The sequence below is a fragment of the Molothrus aeneus genome, chromosome 19, assembly GCF_037042795.1.
Source record: "Molothrus aeneus isolate 106 chromosome 19, BPBGC_Maene_1.0, whole genome shotgun sequence".
In the NCBI taxonomy this organism is placed as follows: Eukaryota; Metazoa; Chordata; class Aves; order Passeriformes; family Icteridae; genus Molothrus; species Molothrus aeneus.
Genome location: NC_089664.1, coordinates 5,465,720 through 5,482,639, shown reverse-complemented (window position 1 = coordinate 5,482,639; position 16,920 = coordinate 5,465,720). Strand labels below are relative to the sequence as shown.

Here is a 16,920-nt window from a genome sequence, read left to right as displayed (position 1 = left end):
TCTGCTTCATTCTGCAGAGCTGGATCTGATGTCAGTATGGACATGAGGACCAGATGCCCATACTGTTTTTATGACACAAGTTTTTACGACACAAAACTTTCTAGTTTGTTCTGCAAAGCAGGTCCTTTGCTTTGCAGAACAAACTGGAAGGTTCTTAAGCAGGAGGAAAAGAATGTAAACTTCAAACTCGATACACTTGCAAATCAGGTTCCAGTTCATCTGCAAACGAGCCCAGATATTGCTATTTGTATTTTTAGTACAGGTACTTCCTCAACAAAAATCCCATAGCAATAACTTCACTGGCAACTTGTGTATTTAGGCTGACCTCACTTCTCCAGGTGGCAGAAAACAAAATGCAAGAGTGACCCAAACATAAGTCAGGTCAATAAAGGATTTGGGAGCAGCATGTTTGTGAAATTACTGGTCATGTTAAGACTATGGGTTCATTAAACACCACAGGAACACAGGGCTTTGTCTTGAGCCTTGGGTGTATTTTTTAACTCCTGAGAGCAGTTCTGAGCATCACCCTCATGCTCCCTCAAACTGTGTGCTGTGTCCTTGTGGTCACTGTCCAGTGTCCTGGGACAACACAGGCTGTGTAAATATTTATCAGTGGGAAATGCTGCTCTGGGGCTGGGCTGTGCCTACCTTGGAGACAGTGACAGGGCTGAGACACGTCTGGCCACCGTTGGTGAAGTTACAGGTGACCTGGATGGTGTCTGAGGAGCAGCCAAGGTTTGGGTCAATCCAGTAGGTACCTGAGGAAATGCAGGATTTGGGATTAACAGGGACACTTCACCTTTTCTGAGAATGACTAAAGCACAGTTTTGGTTTCTTGGGGACTGGTCCCAGGGAAGGGGAGTGTGTGAAACAGCCCTGTGGAGGGGGATGCAGCCTTTGCACATTTGGGGCCTCCTACCATCAGTCATCTTCTGTTCACAGTTCATGAGGTCCCGGCAGATGCGTGCAGGGTTCTCCTTGGTTCCCAGGGGTCTTTTGATGCTCTGAATGAGGTTGCTGAGGTAGTGTAGAGTCTTAAAGATCTCCCCTCCATGGTCCAGCATGAGAAGGTCTGGGTGTTGGTAACCCTGGAGAGAAAAAAAGGCAAGTCAGGGGTGCCCTGGGGGCACTGAGGGCTGTGACCACAAGGGTTTCTACATCATTTTGAGAAAAATCAGTGGTCAAAGACAGGCTGTGGTGGCTTGGGGCCAGTGAGCCACAGGCCTTGGATTGTCCCAAACAGGACATTGCTGAAATACTGGCAAAGTCACAATGGCAAAGTCAGGAGGTCTGCAGCTTCACAAATCAGTGGCACAACAGAATGATATCCTTTAATTGGACCTTTGCCTGCATAAATTCCAGATATTCCACTAGAACAGTTACAAATCAGGGCTCTGTATCAACCTTCTGCACACACAGAAAGCACTGATGGGCCCATTCCCAGTCTCCAGCCCAAGCAAAGACAAAAATGCCCTCGTACCTCTCTCTTGAGCGCGGTGTTGGAGTCAATCAGGGTCTGGAAAGCTGCCCCAAAGCCATCTTGCTGCTGGTGTGGTGTGAAAAAGATGGAAACTGAGACTGTTAGAAGCTGCCCTGATGCAAGAAAACACTTCTCAACCTAAGGCTGCAGCTGGAGCACTGCTCTGCTAACAGAGCCTCTCCTCCTGTGTGTGTCTGCAAGGTCCCAGCAGCACCTCGGCTCTGCAGGGCTTGAGATCATCATTGCAAACAAACATACAGAGAATGGCAACTTACAAATGAGGCTGGAACTCCTGGTGGTCCCTGGAAATCAGAGGAGAAAAGGGGCATCAGGCAGGAGGCTGGTCAGTCACTGCTGCACAGATATTCAGCCGTGGCCTTTGAAATCCCCCTCAGTGCAGAGGAGTGAGAGAGGCAACAATGCTGTCTCTATAAAACTCTTGGGGATGGTTTGGACCAAAGCACAAGAAGCACTGGTCCATTCACACACATGGTTTTGCATGTGAGGAATGGGGCTAAGCCATAATTTCCAGTGAGGGAGCAGCCCCTCTGGAGAGCATCATGGCAATCGTTTCAGCTTGGTTCAGTCATGAACGCTTCCCCCAGATACCTACCGGAGGGCCAGGGTGTCCTCGTGGGCCTGGAGGACCCTAAAGACAGAGTGGCATCAGTTAGTGAAATATCTCCAGTTTTTATTTCCATTTCTCATGGTTTTCACCAGCAGGAATCTGTTCCCAGCTGGATTTTTGGCACCCCACAGCAGCCTGTCCCTCAGAGCCTTCAAAAGAGAGGGGGTGACCCCATTTTGTCCCTGCTCTGGGTACATCTGTCTACACCTGGTCCATGCCTGCTGCATCCCTTGTTCCCAGCCCTTTCAGCTCCTCAGTTGCCACTAATGCCCCATCCCCAGGCACTCATCCCATTCCAGGAGTGCAATTACCCACCCTGCAGCTTTACACTTGCTAAAAGCAACTGTTTTATTTAAATACAAGTTATCAGTCAGAAAAAGGAATGTCAAATACTTACCCTTGGACCTTGAAGACCCTGCAGGGGAAAGAAAAGTGCAGAAGCTGTCAGAAAGTGCTCATTACTGACCCAAAACCTCCCTGTACACCCATGTGCTGTTCCCAAGGGGTGATGGTGTTCACAGGGGTCTTAGGATGAGGGAAGAGATGAGGATCTGACTCCATGTTTCAGAAGGCTTGATTTATTATTTTATGATATATATTACATTAAAACAATACTAAAAGAATAGAAGAAAAGGTTCTCCTCAGAAGGCTGGCTAGGAAAAGAATGATAACAAAGGCTCTGTCTCAGACTCTCTGTCCGAGCCAGCTGGGCTGTGATTGGCCATTCATTAGAAACAACCACATGAGACCAATCCCAGATGCACCTGTTGCATTCCACAGCAGCAGATAACCATTGGTTACATTTTGTTCCTGAGGTCTCAGCTTCTCAGGAGGAAAAATCCCAAGGAAAGGATTTTCCATAAAAGATGTCTGTGACACCAAGGCAAGGGCAGGAGATCCCACAGCTTGGACAGCAAGGGGTGGTGTTGCTGGGTTAAGGAAATGGAAATTTTACCAGCAGAGGGGTGTGGATGTGTGTGCACATCTGTGAGCAGTGTCTTGCCCTCGTGGGAGCCTGATGGTCACAGCAGAGCCCAGAGTGACTCTTGGCTGTTCAGAGCCTCTCTGAGGAGCACCCAGAGGTGGGAGCAGCACTTACCATGTCCCCACGGCTGCCTTTGTCTCCCTTGGGGCCCTGCAAAGGACAGGAGGTGCTGTCACTGACCAGGCACAGGCTGCCCCAGAAGCTCCTGGCAAGGACTCATCTCTAACTCATCAGCTTGGGTTGTCATATTGGCCTCTCCATCCCAAGGCAAAAAATGCCATTGCTAGCTGCTTTGGAAATGTCTGAGCTCATCTGACTGGTTTTTATCTCTGCAGCCTCTGGACCAAGCTCTTGTGTTTTCCCAAAGCACTGACCTGATCTCCATCTGTGTTCAGGGCCTTTGGCATTTTAGGCAAGGCAAGGATTTTCAACACTTCCCAAAATCAAATGGTTCCCAGTTTAATACATTTAAAAAAAAAGTTTATTTAAATGTGTTTCCCCCTACCCCAGACCAAGTTCTTTGGGTAATCTGCAATAACATTCTTGTCTTCCAGTCTATTTAAAACCTTGCACTTCTGCATTGCTGCTCCTCACTTCTCAGCTAATAATCTCCCAGAAATTGTCTATGCAGCCAGAGACTAAGCCTGCACTTTTCTGAAGCTGCTGATCTTAAACCCATTTTATTTTCCTGGTTACAGCAGGATTTGGGGGTTACCTGTGCTGGCCTCAAACATCTTGGATGTCATGCATTTAAACTCCTCTAAAAAGTACAGGCAGGAAAGAAGTGTGGGTACTTACAGGGCTTCCTGTGGGACCCTGAATGCCCAGAGGACCAATAATTCCTTCTTTTCCCTAGGAAAGAAAAGACCTGTGAGCCACCAGGTGGGACCTGACAGTCATTTCCACTAGGGCAGATTCAGTGAAAACTCCAAATCTTTGGTTTTTTTTTTTTCCTTTTTCTTTTCTTGGTGGTGGCTTTGCTGTATCTGGAATAAAAAACCATTTCCAAAGAGACAAGTCCTCACAGTGTGGTTTTCATGAGCCTTGTTAAACCTCAGAAATTCCAGCAATAAAGGATTTCAGCGTGGCTGGAGTGCTCTGGGCAGCGTGGCTGTCTCTAAACCCTGTGCAGGGGAGGTCACCTGCAGCTGTGGGGCTCAGAGGTGCTGCCATGGCCTTGAGCACTGGGCTCCCCACAGCCCCTGGAGCCTCACAGAATGGGGGTGAAGGGGGAAAAATCCTCCCAAAGCCACAAACTGGAGAAGCACTCACCATGAGACCTGGTGGCCCACGTGGTCCCTGAATGCCTTTGAACCCAAGGTCTCCTGGGGGGCCCTGTGAGCAAAAAATGAGATGTGAGGTAACTACTACTAAATACTGCCACTAATTAACCAAACCCTGTGTTTGTGCCCTTGCTTAGAGCTCTGCTCTAAGGCCAGGGCTGCTGCCTCTTGTCCATGGGACAGGGAAGATCCAATTTGTTGTAAATTCTTTCCCCACTCCTGTTTTGCAAGGCTTTTACTTTTGACAGAAAACAACTTCCTCTTCACCAGGGAAATGATATGATGATAAAATGAGTCTGAATTTCAAGCCAAGGCTCTCAGAGTTAGGGATGCACATTGGTGTCTCAGGTGCAGGCTGATGGTTGATGCTGGAAATACAAATGTCAGAAAGGGGGGAAACAGCCACAGAATCTCTAGGACAGCCCTTTTTCTCCAACAAAGCATGTGTGAGCACACACTCACTTAACAAATGAAGAGTCATAAACTAAAGAAATTTGGATCAAAATTCAATTTCCACAATTCCTGCAGAGCTGCTAGCAGTGCAACAAGTGTGGCATGACAAGTGTGGCATGACCTGTCCCCAGTAAAGTGAGAGTAGAAAAGCAGCTGGTCCCCAGGAGCCTCTTACCTTTGGCCCAAAGAGTCCTGCAATCCCTGGGAATCCTGCCTCACCAAAGTCACCCTGCACAGCCAAGACAAGAACAAGAACAAAGGACAGCAATAAATTCACACTGCTGGCTGCAGATCTCACTCAGAGATGCACCCAGAGTTCAGCAGCTCCAGAGGCAGAGAAATCTGTGAGCATCCCTCAGTCTAAGCAGGACTGATGAGAAAGAAGAATGAAAAACACCTGGAGGAGGAGCTGCACAAACATCAGGCTTGAAGCAACTCACCTGATCCCTTAGAGCTCACCAATGCCACCTTTCTGCCCCCAAAATGGGAGGCAGACCTACACTATTCCTAGTAGATGCTTCTCTGGCTTGGCCCAGCATTAGCAGGATGCAGAGCAGCTACTCTGAGATTGATCTTGGAATTTCATGCTGCAAAATAACAGCCTCAAAGTTCTTTAAAACAAGCTCCTCTTTTATTTCTAATACAAACTGGACTGACCTACTAATTCAAACTGTGATTTTAAACTATGCTCATTCAAGCTGTTAAAAAAGTGCATGTTCTTACAATATCACCTCCCACTCAAGCCCAGGAAAACCATGCATATCCCTAATTCTTTTCCTATTCAACTCTGCAGGGATTTTCCCTCAATTTTGTTAGAAAAATAATAATAAAATAGTTGAAAGACCATCAAGCTTGAATCAGCACATAGCATGTACTCTGAGAATAAAAAACCCACCCTGGGCAGCATGTCCTTATGTAAACATCCTCCTTTCACCATGCTGGAGATGGTCATCCTTTGATATTTTTGGGCTTCTCAGATGTCAAAATTCAAGATGATTCAATATTTAAAAAAAAGAAAGGGGCCAGAAACCGCCACCAGATGATTCTTCTCCAGTGTTAGGAACATCAGAGACAGATAAGGCTTGTTTGGCCTTTTGGCAGGACTGTCTCACCCATCCTGTGCTTTTTGGGGTGTAATACAATGGTTTGGGAATGACCCAAGTGATGGGGCTTCCACCCCCTTTGTTGCACAGCTGTTCCAGCATCAGCCTAGAAACCTCACTCTTAGGAAGCTTTCCCTTGAAAAAGGCCATGAGAGTGAGAAACTACTTGGCAAGAAGGGGCTTGGTTGGACTTGGTGGAGTGTAAGAAACTTTCCAAGGATTCAAATTGATTTAATTGCCCATTTCTGGGTCCTGGAAAGGAAAATTGCTATTAACAGGGGACTGGGGTCTTTCCTGCATGAGGAAAATCAACCAAGGCTTCTTTGTAGAGGAATTTCAGGCAAAAGCACACGGAAAGTCAGAAGGGTTTAAATGTCATGGAGTCATCTCAGCCAAAGGGACACAAGGTCACTGTTCCTGTAGCAAATCAGGCAGTGACAATATGGGGGAAAAGAACGTGTCACTTGTGTCACAGAGACAAAATCATCTGTGAGATTGATCTATGACCAATGACAAAATGATATATGGTGGTGTTGGTCACTGCCTTTCAGCCTGAAAACTGTTAGCACAAGCTTTTATATAAAATAGCCAAAAAAGTGCACTTTATTGAGGTAGTTTGGGTTCATTCTGTGCCTTGTTTCATATTGAGAGGAATAGTGGATTTGTCTTTACAAACAAACTGTGGATCTGTTGGTAGATGAAACCAGCACTGGGAAATAAAAGGAGCAATGGGAAGGGAATAACTGATTGATGAATGGAAAAAGATATTTGCTTTTACAAATAAGCTTTAGGTTTGCTGATAAATGAAATTATAAATTGAAAGATGAAAGAAACGATGGGGAAGAAAAACCTCTAAAGTCCATAAGAATTAAAAATGAAAAGGGAGGGTTATACATTAGAGGGAAATCTTTGGTATCAGGCATTTTGGGAAGTCTGTACATCTCAAGTACCTCAGCCAATGGGGAAAGAGAGAAGGGAAATGTGGCTGGGAAATTGGGATAAAAAGGAGGCTGCATCCTCCAAAAATCTGAGAGATCCCAGGGGAATGCCCCATGGCCTCTCTCTTTATTAAAATAAAGTAAAAGGACTCCTCTGTCTCCTTTTTGGACATAAACCTCTGGTGTTTGTGGATTAATTTTCCTGACAATATCAGTCCTAATCCCTCTCCCAGAGTGATGCTCCAGCTGGATATGGGCTCCCCTGTGCAGCCCCTCCCTGGGATCACTGTGCTGTCCCAGGCTGGATCTGCATCCTCTCCTGCAGGGCTCAGCTCTGCTCAGCCCCACCACACCAACCTGCTGTCCTTTGGCTCCAGCACCACCAACCTGCTGTCCTTTGGCTCCAGCACCACTAACCTGCTGTCCTTTGGCTCCAGCACCACCAACCTGCTGTCCTTTGGCTCCAGCACCACTAACCTGCTGTCCTTTGGCTCCTGGGTCCCCAGGGCTCCCTGGAAGGCCTGTTCCTCCCGGTGATCCTCGCTTCCCTGCTTGGCCACTCTGTCCAGGCAATCCTCTTTCACCCTAAAGAGAACAGAATTCAAGTAATTCCAAAGGAGGGGAGCTAAATATAACAGCACTCAGCTGGGAAAGCCATAGATGGAAGGCTGGCAGAGATGGGATGAGGAATGTGGCTCCATCAGGGGATGCCCCAGGTCTGCTGGGGCAGGATGCTCAGGGTGGGACCAGGGTGGGCATGGCTGTGTTCCCTTCTGGGCTGCCCCCAGAGCAGGAGCTCAGCAGAGCTGTCCCACCTGCATGGGGACAGAAAGGGCAGCAAATGTCTTCTCTCTGCACTTCCTACATTCTCTCTCTGCCCTGCAGTTTCCCATAATCTCTTCCCCCAGCAGGCTGGCAATTGGTGATTAATTCATGGAAAATGCTGAAGGCATGCCAAGAGCAGGACTCCAATCCAGAGGCTGCAAAGCCAACATTTCCCCCTGTGTTAACCCTACAACTTCAACCCAGAGAGGGCCTTCTGCCACCCAGCACCACCCTTTGCTCCCCTTGCCAAATTCCAGGAGCAGCACAAGCTCCAGCTGCTCAGTCTGGGGCAGGCTGGGAGAGAGGAGCAAAGGCAGGGGGGAGCCTTGGACGGTGGAACAGCCAGAAAAGGGGCAACAAATTCCCCTAGAGGCAGGGTGAGAGTGTGTGACAAGGACACAGTCTCAGACACCTCCTGTTGTACTGCCCAAGGCAGCTGGAGGGCAGCAAGTGACAGATCAAGGGCTATGGAGCCCTAATTTAAATCAGATCCCAGAGCCTCTCCAAACCCAGCTGGAGTCTTCCTATTTACAGAGTTTTCCTATTTACAGAGTTTTCCTATTTACAGAGTCTTTCTACAAATGACTGAATTGCTGTGGGTCCAGTTTAGATCCTGTGGTGAGCCTGGATCAGGGCAAGGACCAGGAAAAACCCCAAGGTCACAAAAGCAGGTTGTCCCTGCTTCCACCCAGAGTGATGTCCAAGCCCATACTGGCTCCAGTCATTCTAACCAGTAAATATGCTAAAAACAAAGCAGCAGAAATTTCCCTCCAGCAGTTCAGGTCTTGCAGAGCAGTAGAACACCTGAATCTCCCATGGAATTGTCCATTCTGGATATCCTACAGCTGGCTGTAGTTCCTCTGGAACATGTCCATGTTTTTCCTAGCCAGGTTTCTCATGATAAAACACTCAAGTGTTTGTAATGTGTCTGCAGGCTCCTGAGCTCCTTTGGTAAGGGAGGAAAGGTCTCTGGGACATTCAGCTACTGTGTACATCAGGAAAATGGATGGAGGGATGGATGGAGGGATGGATGGATGATGGATGGATGGATGGATGGATGGATGGATGGATGGATGGATGGATGATGGATAGATGATGGATGGATGTATGATGGATGGATGGATGGATGGATGGATGGATGGATGGATGGATGGATGGATGGATGGATGAGGGATAGATCATAGATGGATGATGGATAGATGATGGATGGATGGATGGATGGATGGATGGATGGATGGATGGATGGATGGATGGATGGATGGATGGATGGAGGGATGGATGGATGAGGGATAGATCATAGATGGATGATGGATAGATGATGGATGGATGGATGGATGGATGGATGGATGGATGGATGGATGGATGGATGGATGGATGGATGGATGGATGGATGAGGGATAGATCATAGATGGATGATGGATAGATGATGGATGGATGGATGGATGGATGGATGGATGGATGGATGGATGGATGGAGGGATGGATGATGGATGGATGGATGGATGGATGGATGGATGGATGGATGGATGGATGGATGAGGGATAGATCATAGATGGATGATGGATAGATGATGGATGGATGGATGGATGGATGGATGGATGGATGGATGGATGGATGGATGGATGGATGATGGATAATGGATGGATGGATGGATGATGGATGGATGATGGATGGATGATGGATGGATGGATGGATGGATGGATGGATGGATGGATGGATGATGGATGGATGGATGGATGGATGATGGATGGATGGATGAGGGATAGATCATAGATGGATGATGGATAGATGATGGATGGATGGATGGATGGATGGATGGATGGATGGATGGATGGATGGATGGATGGATGGATGATGGATGGATGGATGATGGATGGATGGATGGATGATGGATGGATGGATGATGGATGGATGGATGGATGGATGGATGATGGATAATGGATGGATGGATGGATGATGGATAGATGATGGATGGATGGATGATGGATGGATGGATGATGGATGGATGATGGATGGATGGATGGAAGAAAGATCTACAGAGCCTCTGGCTAAGTGAGAGATGGCAGCAGGAGCTGAGACTATATTAGACCTTGGAGAGCTCAAGCTCAGAGGCATCAGGGTCACAGACTGGATCACTCACAGCAGCATCTGAGGCAGTCAGAAACTCACCTTGAATCCTGGTGGTCCCTGGGCCCCTGGCAGTCCTGGCACGCCGGGGTTCCCTCTCTTGCCTGACATCCCGGTCACACCTTCCTCCCCATCATCTCCCTGCTCTCCCTGGGAAAGAAACACACAGGAGGTTATGAAACAAAACCCTTTCCCCTTCTGCACAGCTTCTGGGGGGCCAGGGGAGTGGTGGGATTCTGCTGTCAGCAAGAGGGGGCCAGGTTTGCAGGGCTGGACAGAGTTGTGTGCCTGTGAGTGTCTGTCAGGCTACAAACCCCACTTTATTCACAGATCTGGTCATGCAGAGGCAGCTGCTGCCTCAGTGTGCAAGTGATATGTGAAGATCTGTGCTGGGTGCATGTAAACTGGAATATCCATAGCTGGATCACCTCATTTGTCCTGTGCTACCTTGCAGTTTTGCAGCTCCAAGGCTGTGTTTGCTGTCCAAGGCTGCAGTTGAAGCTTACCAGCATCCCAGGCACGCCGTCCTTCCCAGGCACTCCATCCACTCCAGGGGCACCCTCTTGCCCCTGCCTTCCCACCACTCCTCGAGGACCTGGTAGCCCAAGGATGCCCTAAAATCACAAAGGTATTAGAGAAGGAGCTCCCAGACAGCATTTCCTGGGGCAGAAATCTGAATTTTCACCTACCGGTGAGCCCCTGCTCCCTGCACTGCCCTGTGCTCCTTGCTTTCCTTTTTGACCCTGCAAGTAAAAAAAAGAGAGACATCTAAAATTGCAGCAGTTCTAGCACAGCTCCACTTGGGACTGTGACTTCAGGGTGTGCTTTTGGATAATGACTGGAAAGAGTTTTATAAAAGGGACATTTATAAAGTCAGTTGCTCTGGTGCTGGGGAATGAACTGCTATTTGCTTTTATTACAAGTGATTCTTCGTATGTCTTGAGAGTTCTAGGGCAGGAATGAATAGCTAGAAGGCAAGGACCTGCATTTTTCCTAATACAGAGCAGATGAGGACAAAAAAAAGCAGGATGAACTCGAGGGAGGATTTGGTACACTGGCAAACATTAGAACAAGATGCTAAAAACCTCAGTCCTCCATCAGTTCATTGACAGCAAACCCAGGACCCAGAGAGTTCTCTGGGGGGGTTCAGGGGGGGCTTCTCTCTGAGGAGTAACTCTGTTTTGGAGAGCTAGTGGAAATTAAAAAGGGTGTCTTCTGTCTGAAATTTGCAATGCTGCTTTGTGAATAAAGGCAGAAAATAAATACCCCTGAGGTTTATTAGCTGTAAAAAGGATTAATTTGTGCAGAAAGAATGGAAAACTCAGCCTCATCACCTTCACCAGGGCTCTCTTAGTGAGGTCATGTACTAAAGCACTTTTAAATTGAAGAATTCATTTTCTGTGCATTGTTTCTCCATCTGCAGAGGACCAGGCTGGCCAGCTACATTAAAGAAATATTCCTGGGGGTGCTTCCCCTGCTATTCATTAGACCCAAAGACAGTTCCAGATTATGCATCAATGGGCAGAATTTATTTCTCTTATCACCTGGTACACTTCTTGCCAAGAAGACCTAAAACTATCTTCTGGTATTACCCCCAGCAGGGTCAGATAAAAAACCCTGACATCTGCAAAGAGAGAGGAGGAATTTGCTGAGTATTGAGGTCACATACTTATGTTTTAGCAAATAAAGCCCCTGGTCTGTGAGAATAATTAGCAAGCTGTCATAACAGCCAGATGTGGAGGTAGGAGTGGGTGTGGAGTACCCCAGTGAACCCTGGAGGACCCATGTGCCCTGGGTTCCCTTGCTCAATAAGGACAAGAAGTTAAGAGGGATTGTTCCAAGAAACAACTCCATGGATAAAAGGACTCTAAACCCAGAAGGTTCCAAGCCAGAAAAGTTTATGGTTCAAGGGGAAGGGACAGACTCTTGCCTGGCTGAGCCCTCCTTGGGGATGGAGGAGCCAGCTGTGGCTGGAGACAGCACTGTCGCAGACATCTTTTATGAAAAATCCTTTCCTTGGGATTTTTCCTCCTGAGAAGCTGAGAGGCCTCAGGAACAAAATGTAAGCATTGATTATCTGCTGCTGTGGAATGCAACAGGTGCATCTGGGATTGGCCCATGTTGGATGTTTGTAATTAATGGCCAATCACAGCCCAGCTGGCTCGGACAGAGAGCCGAGCCACAAACCTTTGTTATCACTCTTTGCTATTCTATTCTTAGCCAGCCTTCTGATGAAATCCTTTCTTCTATTCTTTTAGTATAGTTAATGTAATATATATATCATAAAATAATAAATCAAGCCTTCTGAAACATGGAGTCAGATCCTCATCTCTTCCCTCATCCTCAGACCCCTGTGAACACAGTCACACAGCACAAAGAGGGCACAGGAAAGAGACACAGCCATGGCGGGGACTAAAGACCTGCCCAAGAGTCACCATCATGCTGGAGCTGCAACAGATCTTGATCTTCTCCAGCTCCACAAAGCCAACAAACCTCTGGGCTTGGACACCCAAATGTTTACAGCCCTCCCACAAGGATCTCCACAGCCTTTCCAGGCATAGAGCATAGGTTAAAAAAATCCCACATGCTGGGCAAAACCATGAGAGTCCTCTTAATTAGAGATTTTCTTTAAGTCTTTAAATTGGGACACTGTAAATCCACCCTGCTGAAACCTACCACATCACCTTTGGATCCCTTTGCTCCTGGCTTGCCTGGTGATCCAGGATCCCCCTACAAAACATAAACAAGAAAAATCTGCTTAAAATTCTCTTCTGGCAGCATCTTGCATGAAGTACAAAGAACAGCATTTTTTGTGCCCTAATAACACTGACTGTATGGAACCAATTCAGGGAAACTGCCTGCACTCAGACAGGCCCTAGGGGAAAAAGGAGCAAGGAGCTGTCTCCAGAGAGCATTAACAGGGTGTCAACTGGAGAAGAAGCAACTCTGCCCCTCGCTTGGGTGGTGCCTGTATTTGTGGAAATCATTCACCACATTCCAGATGGTGCCTGGAGAGCTGGGAGGTGAGCAGGAAGGAGCCTGTGTGCAGAAATTGTGTGCACAATGAGCAATTTACACAGTGACTGCTGGTGCCACCTCCCTCCTGAGCACTGCAGCCCTTGCCTTGGTTTCACCTGGGGGTCAGGTGTTGGAAAGCTGCCTATAGGGTAAAGCAGGGAGGGTGTTTCACTGCTCTCTTCCCCATCACACCCATCTCAGTCTTTTCTCCTGGCCAGCCAGGGTTGGGTTTTTTGCTATTTGTGTCAATGGCAATTTCTGCACTAACATCAAATAAATGGTAAGGAAGGACTCCCAGCAGAGCTGTCCTTTTTCAGCCTGGTTTTCAGCCACGTTTCCAATGGATCTTTACTAAAGACAATCCATCTGAGTCATCTGAGGGGCTACCAACCCCCAAATAAACTACATCCACGGGGGAATGCAGCAGCTCTACTCATTTCTGGGCCATATAACAGAGCACTACCATTTAAAACCCAAAATAGAATCTGTTGTTCTTCCCAACATCCTTACAAAGAGTGGGAATTGATTCAACTTTATTTCCCAATACAAACTACATTTAATGTGCTGCTGCACTCACAGTTGCAATTGCCACATATAAAGATCAGATGCTACTGTATGTAACAAGGGAATAAAAAGTCCTTCCCTGGAGTTTGGATTTAATTTAGCCTTTCACAAAGTCCTTCAGTAGTTTGAGAGGAAACACCTTGCAAGTGGAATAATATGGTTTCACCTCACCAGCAGCACATCAAATGGATCATTTCCAAGCAAACCCTTCCATTGTCATCTCTCACCACCATCTCCTAAGATTTCTATTTCCTCAAAGACAATTCAGAAAGGATGATTTTGGAAACAGGCACTGGGAGTGCTCCCTGTTTCGTCACCCATTTATCAGTCTCAAATGTGGCCCAAAATCCCCATTCCATAGGCCTGGCTGATGGAAATGGCCACATTTCACAGCTCCCCACACACTCCCACTGCAGCCCTTCCCACCTCCCTGTTTCTCCTGTGCCTGGGGCATTGGGTACCTCACAATAAAGCAGCATCTCTTACCGGTGAGCCTTGCTGCCCAGGTTTTCCTCTTTCTCCATCAAGCCCTTCCTGACCCTTAAATAAAAAACAGAGAGGGAACATGCCTTTGTTCTTTTGTGGCAATGAGAAAGAAAAATGAATGTAATGTGATTTAAGGGGCAGAAGAAGGCACATGTGTCTGCATTCTGCTGATACAGAAATGGGGAAGTTGTGGGGAGTGCCCAAATCCTGTGGATGTGCTTTGGAAAGAGGAACTGCTCAGCACCAGCTAAGCAGCAAAGAAGGTGTTCTAATGCATCCCAAAATACACACAGCACTAATGGAAGGGAGCAGTTGGAGACAGCTGTCCTAGAAAATAAGGCAGCAGCACTGTTACTCTGATGAATTAAAAATCTTCTAATTACTGTAATGGGTCACTCTGACCAGGTGCTTTTGAATGGAGGTAACACTTAATTCATGGAACCTTTGCAGATCAGCCCCAATCAGCTGAAAATGTCCTGCAAAGAGGGAATAAGGAGCACAGCAGGATATTTCATAGCCCTGGTTTTGTTTTTGAGGGAAATCTCGCAAAGATTTTGGAACTCTCCAAATCTTAAAGTTCACAAATCTTCCCATGGAAGAATCTACAGCCATGGGCACATCAGTCCTCAAATTTGTCCAGCAGTGACATGGAGTGCCATGCACACATCTTGTCTAGGATGTCTGCTTGACAATCACAGAGAACTGTGCCCAAATGGTCCTGCTTGTTCTTTTAGCCTCACTCAGCAGGTGCAGGCAGGGTGAGGTGCTGACTTTCTTGCCTTCAGCAATGTTTTTATTGCTTTAGGTAAAGAATTGTTCCTTGTCTGAATCACAGCCGTGTGCAGCAGCTGACCAGGGACAGCAGCAGGTTATGAACTGGGACTGCAGTGCTGTGGGCTGATGTGGACTGGGAGCACTTCCCCAAGGCAAACATTTTTCAATCATGCATTTGGAATAAGACTCACAGGATAACCAGTGTCTCCAGGCTCCCCTCGGTCACCTCTGTCACCAACAGGGCCCTACAAGAGCACAACAAAGACTTGAGGTGGGTGTAAACAAGCTGCCATCTGCAATATCTCAGTGGCTTGTGCATGTTCTACAAGTAAGGCAGCAACCCAGCTAATCCACCCCCCAGAATCACTCCAGGGTTGATTAGAGAAGGGATTTAACATCTTACTCTGTCTCCAGGTGGTCCCTGAGGGCCTTCTACCTTCCCGTCATCACCTTGTTGTCCCTGTGAGTAAAATGTTAGTATGAATATAAACAGCAGATTTTAGAGCAGATGTGTCTGTACAGACCCAGTCCAGTCCTTCCATATCATGGGAAGTCAAAGCCTCTGTTGAATTTACTCCCTTTTCATCCAAAGGAAGACTAAACAAATTTTTGTGTTGTTTGTTTCACTGACTCTCCACATTGCTTTCCTGATTTCTGCTGGTTGTTTTTCCCTGCTCTAACTCTCCTCCTTAAGTAACCAGGTGCAAAGGGTTATTTTCAACAACTCCTAAAACTCAGCAAGCAGGATGTAATTACAACAACATGGGAAATAGCTCTGTGCCTCTGAGTTTTATTGCTGACAGTTCAACCAAACTCTTTAATCAAGCATTTCCCCGCTCTCACTGAGTGCTGCCTGGGCTGTCCTGGGAGCAGGGCTGGTCTGGATGGGCTCCTGGGTTGTGTGCCACCATTGTGGGCTTGTTTTACAATCAGCCAGGTGAGACAGCCTCTCACACCCCCCTCTCTTTGCTGGGATGCTCTCACACACCCCTCTCCTCGCTGGGATGCTCCACAGCACGAGCTCAGAGCTCATGGTTTGGCTGGCAGATAACATCACCCGGCTTATTTATGGCTGAGGTCTCTCCAAAACATCCACAGAGAGATCCCTTAAGACTTAACAGAGACACTATCCTTTTAAATTCTGTTGTGAAAGTCACTCAGGGTCACGGTGTCCTGTTTTCTCTGGAGCCCAGCTCAGAGATGGCTGTTTCTCAGCTCCCCATGGAAGAATGCAACATTCCAGCTCCTCCAGTTTTTCACTACTCCATTGCAGTCTCTGGCACTTTGGCTCCTTAGGATGAACGTCTCAGAGCTCCTTTGGTGCATTTTGGGAGGTTCTGGCACAGTGGAGGTGCTTGGGTGCTCCAAGAAGCCTTGACCACACAAATCTCAGCAGATTGCAGAGCCAAGTTTTTCACAGACTTGTGTAGTTCTCAGTGGTTGCACCCACCAGCCCTTTCTGGTGCAGTTACAGCTCTCTTTGACCTTCTCTTTGGGCTACTCTCCTGTTGGAGTTGCAGCTGCTGATAGTAAGGAAATTTATTGGTGAGCCTGCCTGCCTCTGAGAGAAATGAGGAGAGGAGAGGGAGAGGGAGAGGAGAGGAAGCAAACCCTCACAGGCTCTGCCAACAGTTTCCAGTGCTACTGAACTTGCTGCTGGAAGCCAGCAGCAGCAAAATACCTGGCAACTGGTTTGCCTTCCAGCCACTATCTAAGAAATGTTGCCTAGAAGGGAAACAAAGCCACCATTTCTCAACTCTCAGGGAAAAGAAATCATCCCAGTGTGTCTGTTGCTATGCAGAAGTCTTAGCACTGATTGCTTCTTCCAAGCAGGATGTGCTCACCTTTGCCATTTGGGACCTGAGATGAGTGTGATGAACTCAGAGAAAGCTCCTAACTCTGGGGACCCTTGAAGAGCATCAAGACTCAGGGATTTTCTCCCCATTGTGGCTTTGTTTCCCCTTGAGGCTGATCCCCACCTTGTTCTCTGTCTCCTGCCTGAGAAAATCCTGCAGCCTGGTCAGCTCTAGGACTGTGAAACTGAGCTCCTCCAGAGCTTCCTGGTGCCTCAGCTGCTTGAGAGGGAGATGAAAGGTCTGTGCTCATTCTTCAGAAAGTTGCAGTGAAAAAAAGTTAGAGTAAAAGGGCAGCAAAGTAAACATGTTAGGATACAAATGGAAAATGCATGGTGAAGAAGGGAAGGCTTGTTGTTGTTGGCTCCTGTCCCAAAGTGAGATACACCAGTTTGTAATTTTTA

The 16,920-nt window shown here is 47.4% G+C and overlaps 1 protein-coding gene across 1 annotated transcript in view; it reads right to left on the bottom strand.

The window, feature by feature from the left end:
- Nucleotides 1–16,920, bottom strand: part of COL27A1 (collagen type XXVII alpha 1 chain) — a 144,937-nt gene that overhangs the window by 3,118 nt on the left and 124,899 nt on the right. Inside the window, exons 42-59 of the mRNA XM_066562636.1 lie at nucleotides 15,067–15,123; nucleotides 14,855–14,908; nucleotides 13,890–13,943; nucleotides 12,498–12,551; nucleotides 10,511–10,564; nucleotides 10,328–10,435; nucleotides 9,864–9,971; nucleotides 7,348–7,455; nucleotides 5,005–5,058; nucleotides 4,366–4,428; nucleotides 3,892–3,945; nucleotides 3,208–3,243; nucleotides 2,506–2,523; nucleotides 2,094–2,129; nucleotides 1,756–1,782; nucleotides 1,481–1,546; nucleotides 920–1,088; nucleotides 649–758 (exon numbers count right to left, since the gene is read on the bottom strand). Coding sequence (XP_066418733.1) covers nucleotides 649–758; nucleotides 920–1,088; nucleotides 1,481–1,546; nucleotides 1,756–1,782; nucleotides 2,094–2,129; nucleotides 2,506–2,523; nucleotides 3,208–3,243; nucleotides 3,892–3,945; nucleotides 4,366–4,428; nucleotides 5,005–5,058; nucleotides 7,348–7,455; nucleotides 9,864–9,971; nucleotides 10,328–10,435; nucleotides 10,511–10,564; nucleotides 12,498–12,551; nucleotides 13,890–13,943; nucleotides 14,855–14,908; nucleotides 15,067–15,123 — 1,230 coding nt within the window. The remainder of the gene's footprint in view (nucleotides 1–648; nucleotides 759–919; nucleotides 1,089–1,480; nucleotides 1,547–1,755; nucleotides 1,783–2,093; nucleotides 2,130–2,505; nucleotides 2,524–3,207; nucleotides 3,244–3,891; nucleotides 3,946–4,365; nucleotides 4,429–5,004; nucleotides 5,059–7,347; nucleotides 7,456–9,863; nucleotides 9,972–10,327; nucleotides 10,436–10,510; nucleotides 10,565–12,497; nucleotides 12,552–13,889; nucleotides 13,944–14,854; nucleotides 14,909–15,066; nucleotides 15,124–16,920) is intronic.